Source organism: Apteryx rowi, unplaced genomic scaffold (assembly GCF_003343035.1).
Source record: "Apteryx rowi isolate R43461 unplaced genomic scaffold, aptRow1 scaffold_7, whole genome shotgun sequence".
Lineage (NCBI taxonomy): Eukaryota > Metazoa > Chordata > Aves > Apterygiformes > Apterygidae > Apteryx > Apteryx rowi.
The window spans coordinates 6,700,889-6,719,554 of record NW_020450982.1 but is presented as its reverse complement, the minus strand read 5'-3'; the positions used below and the strand labels follow the sequence as shown (position 1 = coordinate 6,719,554).

General features: G+C 50.0%; 1 protein-coding gene across 1 annotated transcript in view; it reads left to right on the top strand.

Annotated features, from left to right (window-relative positions):
* PTPRF (protein tyrosine phosphatase, receptor type F) overlaps window positions 1-18,666 on the top strand; it is a 300,767-nt gene that overhangs the window by 242,885 nt on the left and 39,216 nt on the right. The window contains exons 17-22 of the mRNA XM_026086910.1: window positions 2,221-2,338; window positions 4,623-5,201; window positions 5,839-5,936; window positions 11,675-11,928; window positions 12,634-12,724; window positions 15,941-16,153. Coding sequence (XP_025942695.1) covers window positions 2,221-2,338; window positions 4,623-5,201; window positions 5,839-5,936; window positions 11,675-11,928; window positions 12,634-12,724; window positions 15,941-16,153 — 1,353 coding nt within the window. The remainder of the gene's footprint in view (window positions 1-2,220; window positions 2,339-4,622; window positions 5,202-5,838; window positions 5,937-11,674; window positions 11,929-12,633; window positions 12,725-15,940; window positions 16,154-18,666) is intronic.

Sequence of the window (18,666 nt, the reverse complement as noted above, 5' to 3'; positions counted from 1 at the left end):
TCTGTATTTCCAGCTTGTTGCAGTGCAGTTGTAGGCAGGCTCAAGTGATCAACTCAGGAGGTGCATCCTACCTTCCACAGTAGTTGGTCCACCGAGTTACACAGTAAAATTAGATATATAATCTTTAAACCTCATTGATCCTAGTCATGAAAAATAACCTACACTCTCAACCGTGACCTTTGGCTGAAACACAGATAGTAATAAGAAAACAATCACATTTAAACAGTTAAATCCAATTTCTGCCACATAATTTTGAAATATAAATTCGGAGGAACAAACTAGAAAATGACCTTTTTAGAGTCAGCAATTCAATTGCATGCCCTACTGTGAGCTTCCCTGGCACGATGCGTTTCTCCTCCTGCTTTGCAGTCTCGCTCGGAGTGGCTTTGTCGTGACAGCACTGTGTTTACATTATGCAATCAGACCTTCTTTCATCCATCCGTTGTCTCTCTTCCCTCCTCCCGGCTCACTCGCTTTGCTCCCGGTGGCATGCTTTTGCGTGAGAATTTCTCTTTGCATGGATTTGGGAGGAGTGAATTCTCTTGGGATGTTCAGAGTCTGCAGGTTTTGTGTGAGTGCTTCCCCTGCGGGTCCATTGGCACCGATCGGACTGCGCGTCCACTCACCCACACACATGATCTGCTGCAGGGGCGGAGGTGGGATTGGACTCTGGTTCACACGGTGATTTTGGCGGGGTTCTTGTTGGTGCTTGTTGATTTTTCCCTGGGCTGGCTGGTTACGCAATGGTAACGGTGATTTTGATGAGTAAGCCTGGGCAGGTAACCTGAACCAGCAGCACCGACTGGAAATCAGCAGCATTACTGGTGTGGGTGTTTGTGTGAGCGAGTGATGGGAGACTGGCTGTGCTGGAGAGCAACCACAGAGGCCCCCTTGCACCTCCCCAGCTGGCAGGGACCCCCTGTCCCGGGCAGATATCAGACCTCAGGAGCAGTCTCTGAAAGTGCTGCCTGTCCTCAGCCATCCAAGCTCACACCCAGTTCCTCTCCTCTCCAGCACCATCTCTGCTCTTGTCCTTGTCCTAAAGGGTAGATATGCAGGAATGTTTCATCTGTATTTACCTGCTGTCCCCTCGCCCCCAGGAGCCCTCGGAGCCTCCTCCTAGCAGCTTTCCCTGTCCCTTCTCCAGCTCCCTTGTCTCTTACTTCCTGGTCTGATGCGTTGTTAGTGCTAACGGCCCCCAGTCCCTTTCACAGCACCCACAGACGAGCACGCTAAGGGGGTAGCTGCCCCAACCCCACAGAGAGGTGCTGGGAGCTGCTCTGCCCCCCACGCTCATGCCCTGGGCAGGCCTGGCCAGCTGGGGCTCAGCAGGAGTCATGTGGCTGCTGGAGGCCAGGAGGGAGGAGCGAGGCTCCCYGCTTTGATCTCAAATTAAATGAGGAGCTGTGCCCTCCTCCTGCCCAGAGGAAGTCAGGGCATGCAAGGGTGTTAGCTCCCTGGCCCGGGACCACCCTCCCACCCAGACCTCCCACAGCGCAGGGTTTTCCCTCCAGGTCTTGCCAACGCCTTGTGCTGACCTGGGCCCTGACTCGATGCCTGGCGGGAAGGGCGAAAAGCGCTGCGATGCCTGCACGTGCCCTGCCACTGGGACCCCCACCTCGCACGTGGCTGCCACAGCAAGCTGCGGGCTCCTGGGAGGAAATCATGAACTCCCGGTGTTCTGCTGTAAGAGTTAACTCAGCTTCAGGCCAGGCTTTAAAAATTCCCAAATTAGCCCCCGAGAGGTTTCTGCAGCTGGCTTTTGCTCTGGTTCACAGCTCTGACTGTGCTGCAGTCCTTACTCTTAGGTTTGCTGTGGCAGGTGGCTCTGTCCCCAGGGTGGTTCTGGCCTCGCACAGGACCATCTCCAGGGCAGATCTCCCTCTCAGCAGCATCCAGGGGAAAGGAGCATGGGGGTTCCTGGGGCAGCAGTGACTTCTCTGCCCCTTCCCAGCCCCTCTGACGAGAGCTGCTGATGCACACTGCTGGTGGGTTGAAATTAGGCAAATGTTGGAACGACGGTGGTTGTCATTTGCTAGCTCTCTGCGAGAGCCAGCTTGGCGAGACCTGTGAGGCTGGGTATGATGCATGAGTGTGAGCCAGTGTGTCGGTGTGTTGCTGTTGGAGACATTGACCCCAGGGCCCTCTTTCTGCTCACTGTGGTAACGGGTGTTTGCTGTTCTCATTTGCCTTCTCTCCACCTTGTGGATGCGCTCCCAGGAGACAGTCATTGGAGGCCTGCTGCCAGAAACCACCTACTCAGTCACTGTTGCTGCCTACACCACCAAAGGAGACGGTGCCCGCAGCAAGCCGAAAGTCATCACCACCACAGGGGCAGGTGAGTGTGGGGAGCAGACACCGCAGCCTCTTATGGATGGTGATAAAAACTCCCAAGAGGTGCATGGGGAGTATGGCCAAGGCAGTGACGCAGGAGGAAATGATGGGGTTGAAGGTGCTGCAGAGGTATATACTCTTGTGATCTCCAGTCCTTACTTACAGGCTTTTGCCGCTGGATCACCTGAGCAAAGTGCAGCTAAGAGATGGACAGACACCGCCAGGGCCCGTGAGAGAGCAATAAAACTCTTTGGTCTGAGCTCATCTGCATAGTTCACAGACCTGGGAAGAGGAAGCCTGCAAGTCCAGGCCTTCCCTCAGCTTTGGAGTCAAGGCCTTTCCTCACGTTGTTTCCTGGCACAGCAGGGTTAAGCATGTACCATTTCTTGCTTCGTGGGTGACTGTAGTACTGCCTGGGATGGCCCTCCTGGCCCTGGAGGGTCCCTCGGAGGCACTTCTAAGCTCCCTCACAGCTGCTGTTCCTGCTGCCTCCCCAGGCATACATAGCTGAGCTTGGCTGCTCCTAGAGCCATGGTAAAATCTGGAATGCAACAAATCCTGCCATAGAAGTGCTGCAGACACGATCCAACTACTAGGTCCCGGTGATCCCAGCCAGTCTGGTTCTGCTATCTCAATAGATACTTGTACCCTGTGCCTAGTGCAACACAGGAGCCTCGGCCAGGAGCAGGGCACCCAGGAGTTCATCAGGTGCTTACTCTGGATGTGGTCAAAGTTGTCTTTGGAGCTGGCACCAACTAGTTGTCATTGTCTTGTCCTCGATTTTCCACTCACTAGACCTGTCCTACAAATGATAATCTTGCAGCTTCTCACAACAGCCGTAGGAACAGTATTTGTTGCTTGTTATTATGGGAATGCAGCTTGTGCAAACTGAGAGCGTTTGTTCCTGGTGCTTTAAGCAAGGAACAGCTTGCCGTCTCCTCTACGCTGCATATGGGGAGCTCCAGAGGTAGTTTCCACTGTCACAGTCTCAAATGCTGTCTCCCTTGTGCCTCRCCAGGATGTATGCTCTGTTCATCAAATTGCTACAGCTGTCCCATAAACAGGAAAAGCTTCCTAAACATCCCAGTGTTGCACCGTAAACCACAGCGGGTCTTCCCATGTTATGATACACATTTAAAGTTAATATTTTGAATCAGCTTTGAAAATAATCTGTCCCTTAACACTAGCTGCTGTTAGACAGTGTATTATGAGTGCAGGAAGGAAGGTATTGGCAGTGGAAATTTAATTGTATGCCTTAAATACCTGCAAAACCACCCCCAGAGCTGCCTTTGTACTGGCTCATCTGCAGGCTTGACCTCAAAGGGGAGTGTTGGTATCGCCCTCTGATGGCAAAATTGGGGCATAATTCTGTCCATTATGTTTTCTCTCATGCTCATCTGCGGGCTAATACGTTTCAAAAGTGTGCAAAGGTATTTAACTACATTTGGCTACAATCCCATTTGCTTTTTTGTATCAGTCGCCCCATCCCTTTGATTCTGAGTATCTTCCCTATCAGTTGATTTGTTTACAAATCTGAGCTGATGTGAAGTGAAGACGCATCCTTTTTTTAACTGAAGGAGATCAAGGTATTAAACCATCAATTTAAAGCCATCAGTTCCTGTGACGGCAACACTCCTTGACTTGTGCAGCATAAGCAAAAATCCTGTGGAACGCTTGTGTTCACCTCTCACATCGACACTGACATCATGAATCTGCTCATCAGCTAAACCAAAATGTATTCTCATTGCAAACAGCCCGCCCAGCTCTGCTTGCTGCCTCTGCAGATGGTAAAATTGCAAGGTCTCGGGATGAAATTTGTCTGCCTCCAGACAGATGCGGGTGCTGGACTTGGGCTTCTGTGTGTCTATGGTCGTTCGGTGCATCAGGGCCAGAGTGGCCTGGTGCTGTGCGCTAGCTGAATTGTCTGAAGAACACTGATTGGGAGGACGGGATTCAGATCATCTCTGAGATAAATGTGATGCGTTGAGGTACCTTAAACCTTTCCTGTAACAGGGTATGAATTTTGGGGCTGGATATGGCTGAATTTACTGCTTGTTTAGATGGCAGAACTTGGGAAAATGGCAGCCAAGAACTGGCTGGTTCCAGCTTCCCTCACCACCGGATTAGGGTCGGTCTGCCTCTATCCATGTGAGTTGTCTGTCGTCCTCTTCACCCTGTTGTCTGAACTCTCCCACTTTCCTCAATCCTCACGAACTGAGCAGCACGGAAGCTGTCCTTCTGCTCCCTCCTCCCAGGCTATAGATGGTCATTGTGTGTTTATGTTGCAGTCCCGGGGAAGCCCACCATGATGATTAGCACGACAGCCATGAACACAGCCCTCATCCAGTGGCACCCACCCAAGGAGATGGTAGGGGAGCTGCTGGGTTACCGGCTGCAGTACAGACGACTTGATGAAGAGAAGATGAACACAATAGACTTCGGGAAGAGAGACCATCACTACACTGTGACGAACCTGCACAAGGGGGCCACATACCTGTTCAAACTGTCTGCCAAGAACAGAGCTGGACCAGGAGAGGAGTTTGAGAAGGAGATCACTACTGCAGAAGACGTGCCAAGCGGCTTCCCACAGAACCTGCGCGTGGTGGGTCTCACCACTTCCACCACAGAGGTYGCATGGGAACCCCCAGTCTTAGCAGAAAGGAATGGCAGGATTGTCAACTACACAGTGGTGTACAGGGACATCAATAGCCAGCAGGACCTGGTTAACATCACCAAGGACACAAGTATCACTTTGATCAATTTGAAGCCTGATACCACTTACGACATCAAAGTGAGGGCCCGCACCAATAAGGGAGTTGGGCCGCTTAGCCCCAGCATCCAGTCCCGGACCATGCCTGTTGAGCAAGGTAAGTTCCCCTCTGACAAGCCCCACCAGCAAGCTCTGGCTCCAGGACAGGGACCTTTGCTTTGGTACCTGAGGCTCCACTCCCCTTTGCTCTGGCTAATGAGAACAGGTATTGTGTGACTCCCTAGTGTAAAACTAGTTCTGTGAGGGGAGGCTCAAAGGAGGTTTCCTTAAAATTGCCAGCTGGAGGGGTGTTGGTGGTAGCTTAATTGCCTTTGTCGCTTCACAGGCATGCTTTGCTGTTTTATCTGTACATGAAAGGCTCTTGCTTGAACTGGAGCAGACGGCTGGGTAGGATCATCTGCAGATCCAATACCTGAGCACCACTGTTCTTTGATCATAGCAAAGGGCCAAGAGAGTGTGAGTGCAGGGGGAGAGAGAGAGGAAGGCTGCAGTTCAGCCTACAACTTCCTTTCTGTGATGCTGGAAAGTACAGTCAAAAAGGGAAACTCCACTGGAGACTGGAGACTTGGTAAAAGGCTGCTGCTCTTTTCTCCTCATCTCTCACTTCCCTGCTGTAGCTGAACTCTCTGACCTSTGCTGCTGAGTTAGACAAAGAGAGACTTGGAGCTGAGCTGCTGCCTGGCTCCCTCCTGACTTGGCCTTACAGTGCTCAAAGATCTTGTTTTTCGTTTCAGTGTTTGCTAAGAACTTCCGCGTCAACGCCGTCATGAAAACGTCTGTGTTGCTGAGCTGGGAAGTGCCTGACTCCTATAAATCTGCAGTGCCTTTTAAGGTAAGGGTGGGATGCATGGGACAGAGAGCTGCTCCTSCTGTGGCACTTAGACCTGCCAGATGGTGTTTTCAGGCCATCAGACAAGAGGCCAGGATCATGCTGCTCACTGTCCTGGGGGTCTTTCTCCTGGACCTCAGATCTCCAAGCCCAGATTAAGTAGTTGCTCTTACTTGGAAGCACCAATGTATGAACCACGGCACACAGTAGAGCACACTGCTGCTTGCTTTCCYTCCCCTCACTCTTCTCATGCCAGTAGGTTTTGCAGTTTCAGTTGATTTATTTCTTTTTCTGTCTTTTGTGAAATAGCCAGCAAGCGTTTGCTGCTTGTGGTGACAAACTAATGAACAACGTTGGTACCAACAGGAACTGCCAAGCAGTGAAGGCATGTGCCAGGCAGAGCACAGTCTGAGAATGGGGTATTTCAGGGATCATCATATATATTTCCTGCTTCTCCAGCTAGAAACCTGTCTTGACCAAAGGAACTTTGCTAAGTACCCCCTCGTCCCTTGATAGTGCCCACCGAATTACTTGCACTGTGCCTTTTCCAGGAGGAATGGAAACTGGTCCAGGCACCCAAGTTATTGATGCCATGATGATCCCATGAGCTGTTGCTGTTGTTGTTCCTACAGTCCCAGTCAGGACTTAGTTCCCCCATCAGCTTTCTGGAATGTCTTGAGACCTGGGATTGTGTGGATGGGACTTCCCAATCAGGCTGGCTGTGGCAGCTCCATGGCAGTGGTTGCACAAGCTAGTCCTGATGCCTGTAAAGCTATAAATGTGATTTAATCACAAGAGATTACCAGGACAAAGTGATCTGAAAACCAGCCAATGAATCAAACTAAGAATGACTACATCTGCAACATGTCCTGTCTTAAACATCAGGATTGCTTGGATTAGTTGCTTCACAGCATCAGGGTAAATGCATAATCGCAGGGAGTGAAGGAGAGGAGCATCATCATCATTCCAGGTGTTTCAACTGTGAGCAGTACAAGATGTGTCAGTGCAGAGGGAACTCCCCATGAACTGCTAGTGCTGTCTTTTCTCCAGCACAGTTCTGGATGTAGTGTCATCCACTAGGCCTTGGATAGCACTGATGACCCGATGTCTCCCCCCACCTTGCCAGTCCCCCAGTCTAGATCAGCGATGTGGGTAAAAGACTAGAGCATGGTGGAAATTTCTGCAGATCTCAGTGCAGCATCTTTCCCTTAGCAGGTGAGGCTAACACATCCTGTAGCCAAGCACAATCTTCTACCCAGTCTCAGCAGCTATCTGCTGCCTCTGCAGAGCTGGGTCAGGGAGGGGAGGAATGTGCCTTCCCTTCATCCTTGCACGTGGAGCACATGCCATGCCTAAAGAGCAAATGCAAGGCCTGCGTGACATAAGGGGGAGCCACAGCCGGGGGAATGGGGGGAACATCTCACATCAACTTGTGTGAGCAGCTCTCCTTCCTTGTTGCTAACTCTCCTTGCTTAAATCCTAAAGCTGAATTACCATGATCAATAGCAGAAACTTGTTAACATGCAGAGTTTAGCTGAAGCAGACAAGGCTTTTGTGAAGACCTTGTGGTATTCAAAGCTTTCCCAGGTGTAGGATGCATTAGGATCAGTGTTCAGACATCTGGCCGCGAGGAGCTTCACAATTCCTGTTATTTTGCTGTCTACTGAAGAACTCATCTGCTTCATCTTGCCTTATTCTGGTGGTACAAAGCCAACATCTCCCTCTGACGACGCGGCCCTAGAAAAGGACAGTGTGACCTTTGGAGCGTTACTAATGCATAAGGATGATGGGGAGCGAGGATGCAAAGGCATAATGCCGATGCCTTGTCTCTGCCTCATAGCTGCAACTGCTTACACAGACAGTGACTCAGGGTCTGCCCCTGCTGCGGGTTAACCCTGAGATGACACAGGAGCAGATGGCATTAGCCACTTGCTAGCTGAAGAGCAGTCATGCAAACGAGAGTGTTAAAAGGATATTTCTCAAATAGTGCCTTCTTTATATTAATATTCTCAGACTTGCAGACACACACGAGTCAAGGCCAGGAGCTAAGAGGGTCAGCTTCAGGTCTCTGAATGTGCCACTCGAAAGAAATTCTTAACCTTCAGAACTTTGTATTTTTATAAACAAGGTTCACCTCTCTCCTCTAATTCAGGCACATGGGATGCTGAGGCCAGAGCCTAATACTGTATCTAGCATAGCAGATAAATCTCCATGGGAACAATTAGTATTATCTACACTTGATAAACAGTCTCACGCTAAATCTATGTCCCAAAGGGTGTCATATTCTACTTTAAGAGATTTAATTAAAGTAGATATTGTTCTGACGATGAATAGTGAGGCGCAGGCATGACTGGTGCTATTTTTCATAGGGGATGAACTGAGACCTTAGGAATTTTCACTGCTAGCAAATCAATAATGAGGGTTTGAGGTCTCTTTGGGGAATTTCCACAGCTTCTTCTGGTCCAGCAGATAAATTCTTTGTAAAATGTTGCCCAGCAGTTGTGGTAGAGCAGAGGCACTTTTCCATTTCTATTCCAGAGTGCTTGCAGAAACTGTTCTCAGTTCTGGAGCTTTCATGGAAAGTGCAAGATAGATCTGACCTTCTCCTTGGGGAAACTGCACTTCCCTGAGACACATTCTTCAACTTAAGAGCAGGACAGAGGATATATTGGTTGGCATCGCTACGTATTTTACAAATGGGGAGAAGGATCAGCACATTTTGAAAATGATTACTATATAGGTTCCAAAATAGCCCCAGAGAGTGTTGGGCAGTGCTTTCTCACAAGATGTCCTGTGGAACATAATAATTACACCCCTTCCCCCACAAAAAAAGCCACAAAAAGGCTACCTTCATCTACTTTTCCATCCAGTAATTATTTTTTCCAGTGTTGCACACTACGTGTCTTTCCATCTTTTGGTTCAATACATTTTTTACTGCCTTGAAACCAAGTGGCAGACCTTCAGCAGTGACATTTGGACCCACCTAGCTTTGCAAATTGTTCTTGTGAGTAAGAGCAGCAAAAAAGACATTTTGTAGCAATTCATGGGCTAGTCAGCAATGTTTGGCGGTTCAGAGCCCTTGGGCCAAATTTGCTGCTGATTTAAGTAGCTACCAGTGGGCCATGATGCAACCTCTGAATATCATTCCTGCTTGAGCCCCTGGGCATCTTCAGCTGCACACGAATGACTGTTTCTGAACCCTTGCCTTATTGTAAGGTTTGTGTAGAGGCTTTAACTGATGGTGCATAACATTTGAGAAGACAATGTGTTGTGGCAGGTGAAAGAACACAACTGTTACGGCAACTGTGAAAAAGGGGGAGGGCAGGGGATGCTTCAGGAAAGCGTTGCAAATGCCAGTTTCACTGTCTCTGGACACAAATTTCTGTGCATGGCAGTAAAAATCATCATCTGGTGTCAGGTCTGAAGTGGTGTCTGTGTCCTGGCCAATTCCAGAGCAAGCATGGAAATCCTGAACTGAAGTGCCTGAAAGGGCCATCTCTTCAGCCTCCTCTTGCCCYGACGCCCAGCCTGGGAGACCAGCTGTGTCCCCAGCAGATACCTCATGTGCAGGCAGTTGGTAGGCAAGTGTCTTCCGTAGTGCACAGGCAGAAGCAGTCAGTGATGATACCTTTATTAGGGAGCTTCACACTGAGAAAGCTCATCTGAGGGATAACAAAATTCAATCAGGGCTTTGCATCATCTCAGCATAGCTTGTAATGTTGAAAATCTGGTTTTGTCCCAGTCTGTGTTGCAGCATGGGAAGTGTAGTCCTGCTAGTTCCCCAGGGCAGCCCAGACTTGCTCTCATCTGGAGTATCTGGACCTGTACTATTACAGTAACATGTTAAGATTTGCAAGTTGTGATGCTAGGACAGACAGCAAAGCTGCTAAGGTAACTTGAAGCCTAGTGCTCCTGTCTTTGTTGTGTTTATTTGTGTGACAGAGCAGGGTGAAAACTGCCAACTAAATATCTGACGTTCCATTTCTGCATTTTACTTTTTTGCACTCACTTCAGCACCCATGTGATGTGCATGTCTCTAGAGAAAGTTATTAAAGCCCAGGAAAAAATAGGATATTCTCAGAGGAATCGCAGCAGAGAACAACTCCCTCCACACATCCCAGCTTTGGCAGCCTTTCCACCTGCCTGTGGGGTAGTGAGCAGGGACTTTTTCCCTGTGAACCTCCTTGTTATTTTAGCACTTAGGACTTATCTTCACAGTTCAGCACTAAAGACTGAAGCATGTCAACAAACAAGACTGACTGTATCTCTTCTCCATTGCTGGCTCCTCGCCGCTGCTCTGTTACCTGTTGAGCATCTCTCAGTTTATGGCATCCTTAGGAGTCGGAAGCAAAAGGGTTTGCTTGTGCAGGGGCTCAGTTCCTACCCCGACCTCCATACAAGTGGCAACCTGAGGAAAGTTTGAAGCATGCCCTGGATATTGCTATTTGGATAACGCAAAAGCAGAGCTGCAGATCCCAGGCCTAGCCTGCTCCCTGTGCCTGGCTCTCCTTCAGATGCCTTTCCAGGGTCTTCTTCCTAGCTCCAACACTGAATATTAGAGCAGTGCTAATAAGCTGCCCTTGTCACAGCGAGCCGGCAGCCTTCTACAGGGCTCTGCCACCTGCTAAAATGGTGAATTGGAGAGAGAGTTCGGTGCTTCCTGTGCTGCCTGCGTCAGCCTGAACAACAGGCCCAGCTGGTGAAAGATTTGTTTTACTTCGAGTAATTTTTCTTTCATGGAGCTGTCTTCCCTCTCCCAAGGCTGCTGTTGGAAAGAGCACGTTTTTACTGCGTGATCTCTGCCTGGGTCATGTGTTAGGTGCCATGAATTAACTTGCTCCTGCTCTTCCATTGCCATTTTTTGGCATGTTGCATCTCTGCAGCCTCTGTCAGGAATCGGGTGCTCTCCTGCCATGCTGGATAGTCACCCACGGGAAAGAAATGTGTTGGTTTATCACAGCCGGGCTGCAACCTCTGGTCTCTCCAGTTCTCTTTGCCCTGTTTGTCTCCATCTCCAGGACCTCCTTGAGTTTTGGGCTTTGCAGAGGCACTGCCAGAAGGCTGGGGCTGCGGCAGCCCCTGGCCACGAGCGTGCTGCAGCCAGGGGGAGAGCCGATGCACGGCTTTYGGGTGTGCTGCTGGCAGCCGTGGGCATGGTGATGGGCCTCACACCTGTGGAGCCACGGTTTGGGGATGCGAATTTGGGAGCCCTGCGTGCGATCGGCTGGCGAGGTGCGTAACCCCTCAGGTTGCCTCGCCAGGCGGGGGATGTTCGACAGTAACCGTGCGTCAGCTGGTGGATGAGGGAGCGACACCCGTTCAAAGCAGACAGGATTTTACACCAAAAGCTTATTGTGTGCTGCAGCCCCGTGAGACAGGAAACAAAGGCCCATTCATCTGCTGCGAGGGGGAAGCGCGGCCATCTGGATTCCTCCCCGAACCGTGGGCTGCAAGGAGCTGCGCGCAGCTCAGCCCCGTGTGCTCCTGCCTCCAGCCGCGGGGTTCGCGGCAATGACCTTCGTGCTGCCCCGTCGCTGCGAGGCGCAGCGAGCGCGGCTCGGCCCTCTGCTGCGGTTTGCTCTTCTTTAACTAAAGATTTATGGCTGTCAGTGGAGTGCACGTTAGCCGAACCACCTGAGGGAGGGCCCGGAGCCAAACTGTCGTCTCCAGCGCTGCTATTTTCAGTGTGAGTTTTCAGCAGCAGCTGTCTGCTGCATGAGCCTGTCCTTTTCCCGTTTCAGATTCTGTACAACAGCCAGAGTGTGGAGGTGGACGGCCACTCAATGAAGAAACTCATAAGCGACCTCCAGCCGGACACGGACTATTCTTTTGTGCTAATGAACCGTGGAAGCAGCGCTGGGGGGCTCCAGCACCTCGTCTCAATCCGCACTGCGCCTGATGTCTTGCAAAGCAAACCCATCGCCACAAATAAGTACATACAGGAAGGAAAGTTCACGCTCGCCCTTCCCAAAGTCCAGACCACTGTGCCAGTTAGGTAGGTGCTGTCCAAAGGTGGCAAAGGCAGGGTGGGGGATGGAGGCAGGAATGGCGCAGGGCAGGCCTGTGCCAACCTGTGGATTTTGTAACCCAGGAGTGAATTTCAGAGCGGCAATACAGAGCCAGGCATTTTTCTGTAACATGGGATCATGCCGCTGGCTCTTTCTGAGCAAATATTTATGTGCAATAAAATTAAGACAATTCTGTGACAGTTTGCCCTCACCCTGGTGGGTATACTCCAGATGCTACCAGCAAAAACACAGTTGAGGATCAGGAGGGACTTTCTCTGAYGCTGTATAATATCCTTTAAATAAATAATGCCTAAAGCCTCAAGGAGATTAAAAAGCGAGTTTGTGGAAGTCTTATTCGTTACTGTGGTATCCTTGTGCTGAAGCAGAATTTCCCCAGGGCTCTTGCTACAATCCGATTATATAAATGTCCTTCTCGCAGCTCCTACACCACCCTCTGGAGCACAGTCTGTAGATCGTCATTAACCTAATGAGTGCTAATGGGAGTGTTCTCTTCTTTGGTGTAGCTGGAAAACTGGCCTCTTATTTACTAAACCCTTTTGCTGTTTAGAGGGCAGGGAGAGGAGCAGGCATTCCTTGGGAAGGCATGTGACACATGTTATTTGGTGACCTTCCAGAGAGATGACTTAGGGTCCAGAGCTTAAGCTATTCCCTGACCTTTCCTTCCTTCTCAGGTGGTACTACATCGTGGTTGTGCCAGCGGATCAGAGCACCAGCAGCCCGACTGCTCGGTGGCGGACACCTGATGAGATGGAGCTGGACCAGGTAAGAGTCTGTAGTAGCTGCCTAGTGGAAGTCCCTCCAAGGTCACCTGGTATGCTTTGCCCAGGCCACCTGGGAACAGCACGGATGCGGTGATGTCTGTGCAGGCTGGATGTCCTAGACTGGGCTGTGAGATATGCAGTGTGTACTCAGCCTTGCTTGGCTGGTGACAACATGTAGGGAGGAGTCTGGAGTCAAGTGTGGGAGATGCCACCTCCCAGAATGCGCCCCACTAGGAGACCACACTTAAGGGTCTTGTAGCTCTGAGCTGGACAGATCCTGTCTCAGGATGTACATTCCTTGCAGCCCTTTTCATCTGAAGYAATCCAGCTGATTCTGAAAACAGGCTCAGAGAGAAAGGCAGTTTTCAACTTATTAAGCCATTATGTCAGGAGGCTTTTCTTCTTCGTGGATAGGACCCAGGCTTGCAGTTTAGTAAAGAGATCGCTTTGGATTCTGCCAAAACCCACCAAGTTCTGAGCATCTGCAAAGTTCCCTTCACACATACTTGTTAAAGGCTTTGAGTGTTGAGCAGCCCATTCATCCCAAGATGCAGCCTGACTGAGCAGGAGTCCTCTGAGCACCAACAGCATGGTGCATCTGTGGGTGTCAGGGGAGTCCCACACAGGGGGTTTTCTGGGCTGCTTCTTCTCCCCCCTCCCCACAAACTAGTAAGGAAAAATTCCAAGAAATCACACACTGGAAGGTCCATTAAGAGAAGAGTTGCAAACTTGAAGCACTCAGAAATTACCAAGTGCTGGAAGCTGCAAGTCAGCCCTTGCTTATCATTAATCTTTAATTACACGATTGCACAGTCTTTTCCATGGGGTCCCATCCTCACTCTGTGTACGGGCAGATCTGTTCTGCGCGTGAGGCAGGACTGAGTAATGGAGAGCCATCGTCTGTAGGTCTTCTGCATCATTTCTTTGCAGAAGTTGGAAGATGTTACAAGAAAGAGGAGAGTGGGATGAGAATGGATGATTTAGTTTTGAGYATTAGGTACTTGAAAGCTATCCAGAGAACTGGTTTCTGTCTCCAGTTGTTTCACCTAGTCCCACTGTGGTCCTGGGGAAATGATTTAAAACAAAATTTTCATTAGCAGCCAATTGACGTGCACGTCCTCAGTTTGAGATCCTGGAGCCTTATTTGCAAAACCTAAGCATCCCCAGCTGCAGATGAAGTGAATAGGAGTTCTGCTGGATATATTCAGTGGTATGAAAAATGCTAAGTTTTCTTTAAAAACAAAACAAGCCGATGGCTTTTCAATTTGACATTCGAAATTAGTGGACATTTTTTACATTAATGTCCCTGCGCCTCTGTTTTCCATCTGTAAAATGAGGATAATCACTTTCATCTCACCTCATACGGGTGTTTGCAAGATAAGATCGTTAATGTTTGCGAAGCACTCGTAGTATTATAGTGATCAGCACCGTAGAAAAGCCCACGAGGAAATTATTAATTTTGTCTTCAGAGCTGGGTTTGAATAGTAAGCAATAAACAAGGCCTCAGGCTGCATAATGCAAAGAAGAAAACAAAATATAGAATAGCTGCTCTTTGATTAAGCACTGTCTGTCCTGTGTATTGAACAAAGCAGGGGAGTTAGAGAAAAGATAGTGTGTGACCATGTAGCCAAGGATTGTAACACAACACACATAAATAAGATGGCTGAATTAATTTTGCACAGGCAATATTAATTCTGACATTTTCTAATTTTTGAGGGTCTGAGCTTTGAAAACCTGGCATTCCTATGGTGTCACTTTTTGGTGTGTGTTTCATAAATAGGTGGCAGTAGCACCCAGCAGCCTTGATCACACCTGGAACCTTACCTGTTCTGTGCCATGAATCTGCACACACGTAGCCACGCTTTCTGCCCCAAAGAGCCTAGATGTCATTTCAGCCAAGACACCAGCAGTGTGTGTAGGGAGCAAAACCCACAGAGTATCTTCCTGCCTTTTTCCCCTGTGGCTCTGAGGATATTTGTGAAACTGAAATTTCTCCATCTTTTTTTCATGATTTTGCAATGATAAGCCATGGCTTTTCCTGAGTTGCTCCAATGCAAGGCTCCTTAAGAGGGCAGGAGTGGACTCTCGGAGGGGGTGGGAGAGTGGAGGGCACCTTATCCAGCTTCTCCCGTTCAGATGTGAGGGAGCTCAGCAGTGCGACTTTGTGTGAATATCACTGTCCCCAGCCCACCGTAGCTCTGACGTTCCCTGCCTGCACTGACAATGCTGCACTGACACATTCTTCTGTGAAATGTATTTCATGCCTCCTTCTTCATTTTAAATTAGAATTTCTGTTCCAAGCCTGATGTTCGTTTTCATTCATTAGAAAAACATCTTTAAACATCCGAGAGCCTTTCTTAGTAGTGTAATTGAATTTTTGTGCGTTTATATCCTTTTTCATGAATTTGTGGCTGACTATGAAATTTGCCATTTTTACTCTGAACGTCCCATGAAATCTGTTATCGCTCTGTGTGATTTACGCAAAGCCCTGCCTGCAACCCAGCAGCAGGTGAAATATTGAAGCACCAACAGAAGGGAAAGACACAGCAAATGTCACTTTTTCCCTATACATCAGCGTCAGCTGTAATTCATGTCCGGTGGCTGCAGGGAGTGCGAGTTGCTGCCCGTATCGATGGCTGGGCTGCAGAGCGTGGCCTGGTTCCCGAGCAGCCCGTTGGGATGTGCGAACCCCGAGCGGCACAGCCAGCCTGTCTCAGCCCTAAAATTCKCTGCGTCAGCGCCGCACCTTGGGACTCTCCCGAAGCCGGAGGTGGAGGCACTTGCAGCGTGGGTGCCTGCACGGGTGCCCCAGCAATGCCTCAGCAGATGTGCGTCCCTCTGGTTTCGTTGTGCCACCCTGTCCAAATCAAACCCAGTGTCTTTTCCTCCCTTCCCCTCCGCCCGGCTGAGCCCTGTAAAGGGTAAGGTAACAAACGGCTGCCTTACATTACGTCAGGTCCTTGCCGCGGCAATGGTCATGAAGTCATCAGTGCAGCATCCCACCTAGGTGCACGGTCAGAAAGGGGAGCAGATGGCRCTGGGAGGGGACCTGCGTTAAAGTTGCCTTCCAAGTCAGAGCACAGATAGAGGCAGCTCTGGGGCGCGCTTGCCTTTTCCTTATTTTTAAGCCTCTAAGGTGGCACTCTGTGCGTGTCTGAGCATAAGATAGTGTCATGCACAGGGCAAAGCGATGGTGATGCACCTTCTCTGTCCTCAGCTGCTGGAAGCCATAAGCCAAGGGAGTCAGAGCAGGCGCCAGCGGCGCCAAGCAGACAGGCTCAAGCCCTACATTGCTGCTCAAGTGGATGTGTTGCCTGAGACCTTCACGCTGGGGGACGAGAAGAACTACAAAGGTTTCTACAACAAGCCCCTGTCTCAAGACCTGAGTTATCGCTGCTTTGTGCTGGCCTCATTGGAGGATGGAGACACAGTAAGGACTTTTTGTTGGGGGGGGCATAGTCTTTGCTAGCAGAGGTGGGGTGGGCTCAGTGCGGGGAGGGTGAAAATTGCTGTGAGCTGGTATGATTGAGTTTTCTTCAAAGAGAAGAGAGCGAGGCTGTGTAGCTGGTGTCAGCAAGATGAGGCATCCGTGGGAGTTGACTTGATAGATGGTGTTTTTGGAAGGAAATGGCATGTATGTTTGACATAACAGATGAGAGTGGAGGGCAATGTTAGCACACATGTTCTACACAAGCTCATTGTGGCTTGCTGGGCTGTTCCCAGAGCAGAGCTCAACACGTGCTTGGTATGGAGTACTTTCTAAAGCCGCTTTGGTTCAAATTAAATGATTGTGGAAAACAGCCCCTCCAAATCCTGTCCTGTGCAGTGGTTGCTGAGATTTTGCAGCGAACAGGATGCTCTTTCTGCAAACCTGCCTTTACAGTCGCTTCTCTGACCAGAATCTCCCTTTCAGTTGACGTATGGAGAAGCGAATCTGTCTCCCRTCGCAGTCTGTTGCCAGCATGGCAAAGCTGTGCAAGTGCCTGCGGCACRGGGGTTCTCGCTCCTGTGCCTCTCCTCGCTGGAGGGAAATGGGCCATGCCTTTGTCGGCAGCGTATCACCAAGCACGCGGGGCCTGGACACGTGAGGAGGAAGACAATAGCTGATGCAACAAGCAGGGAGCAGCACAGCGAGACCTGTGCATCAGTGTCCAGCCATAAACAGGGAGGGCAGGAGAGGTGGTGGCAGTAACAGCAGCTAGTGTGTAAATARTGGAAATAATAGAGATGCACGGATCCCTTTGCTCAGCTTCCAAGCTGCAGTTTCCTTCCTCAGCCTCATTTGCTTGTAATGGCTCATTAGGGCTGGTCACACTCTTCATTACTCATTCAGCTCGAGTGCTTCTGTGGCAAGGTGTGCACACTGATGAGGGGAGGAGAGTCACAGATTAACAACAAGGCAAGGCAGAGGCCTCAGGATGTGCTATCTTGGCATTCCCTGTCTAGAAGAGGTGACCTCGACTAAATGATCCCAGACTAACATCAGCCCCTCCCTAACACAGACCCACCACAGCCCACCAGCGAGCCACCAGCGAGCAGAATTATCACGCCCTGCTGCTAGCGACCACCTCTCTGCATTCCCCAAGGCATCACCCCCATTTTCATTTAAAGAGTGAGGCAATCTGTCCAGAGCTGCGCACCATCTCCTCCACTCAGCTCCTCTTAAATTTCTTGCTGTCTCTCTGGTGTCAGCAAGCAAGCGTAACATAGCCATTTTTCAAAGGCAAAAGGGAGTGTGGTTTAAACACCACCTCTGAGGGCAGAGGCACCTGGCAGCTCGCAGTTTGCCATTGGAAATGCCATAGAGGTAACAGTCTTTCTGATCTCTTGTGCTTCTGCCTTCTCTTGGAAGGAGGCATTTCCAGAGTGCATCTGCAAAAATACGAATTGTGGCCCCTTGCTAAAAGCTTTTGAGGTGAACATGTGTTACCTTGCTGCACAGATCAGCAGGGTCCTTCCCCCCTCCCAAATGCAGCTCGACCCTTCTGGGCAGTCGTGGGCAAAGCCTTTGTGCCTTCCCCTCTGARTAACCATTTGCCCATATGAAGAGGAGCCCCAGGTCTTCTGCCCGACCCTTTCACCACTGGTGTAACATCTTTCTGTCTCTGCCATGCTCAAACAGTGCCGTAGCTGCCTCCCTGCCCTGTTGTTAGAGCAAGGAGTGCATAGGAATAGGCTGGTGGATTGCAGGGGCCCCACACAGTCTTTCTCCAKGAGCCAAGCTGACCCAGGAGCCCACAAGTATGTCAGGGTCATTGATACAGACTCTCAGAGGGCTGAAAGGTTTCATGGCCTAAGTAGCAACACCCCCCTGGCCAGTGGCATCTTGGACCGCTGATAAATCTGAGGAGAGCAGCCAGGTTGCTGCACCTGTGCCTGCTGCCAGAAGGATGTCGCAGATAAGAGCGCTCTCTGTACTCCACGCATGTTTGAAACCAAGCTGGCTGGCATCAAGGGCATCTGTGAGAGAAGATCAAGATGTGCATTTGTGGGACACCAGCACGCTTGATTTTTCCCTTTCTTCCCCTCACAGGCATGCAGACATGAAGTGTGTGTTTAAACTCCAGCCTTAAAGCAGGCGATTTATAGACCCACAGGCACCTCTCTGCAGTGAGCAGAACTTTCTATGGCAAGAACGGAGTGTTTCTAGTTCCCTAATGCAGGGCAGCAGGTGTTGCTTGAAAAGCCACAGGCACTGAACTGATACAGCTCTGGCCCTCTCTAATAGGGGGAAGGGATTTCTTTTTGCAGTATTTAACCCTTCTGACCCAGCAAAGCTGAGCTCTGAAGGGACAGCACAGCTACAGAAGCCTTAGCAACAGCAGTGTAACAAGCCAGGTGCAATGTCATTTCCTGCAGGAAGGGTTTGGGTCTCTGCTAATCCTGTCTTACTGGTGGGGCTAGAAAGCTGTCCCTTCAGGTTATAAATCACTGTGCTGCCAG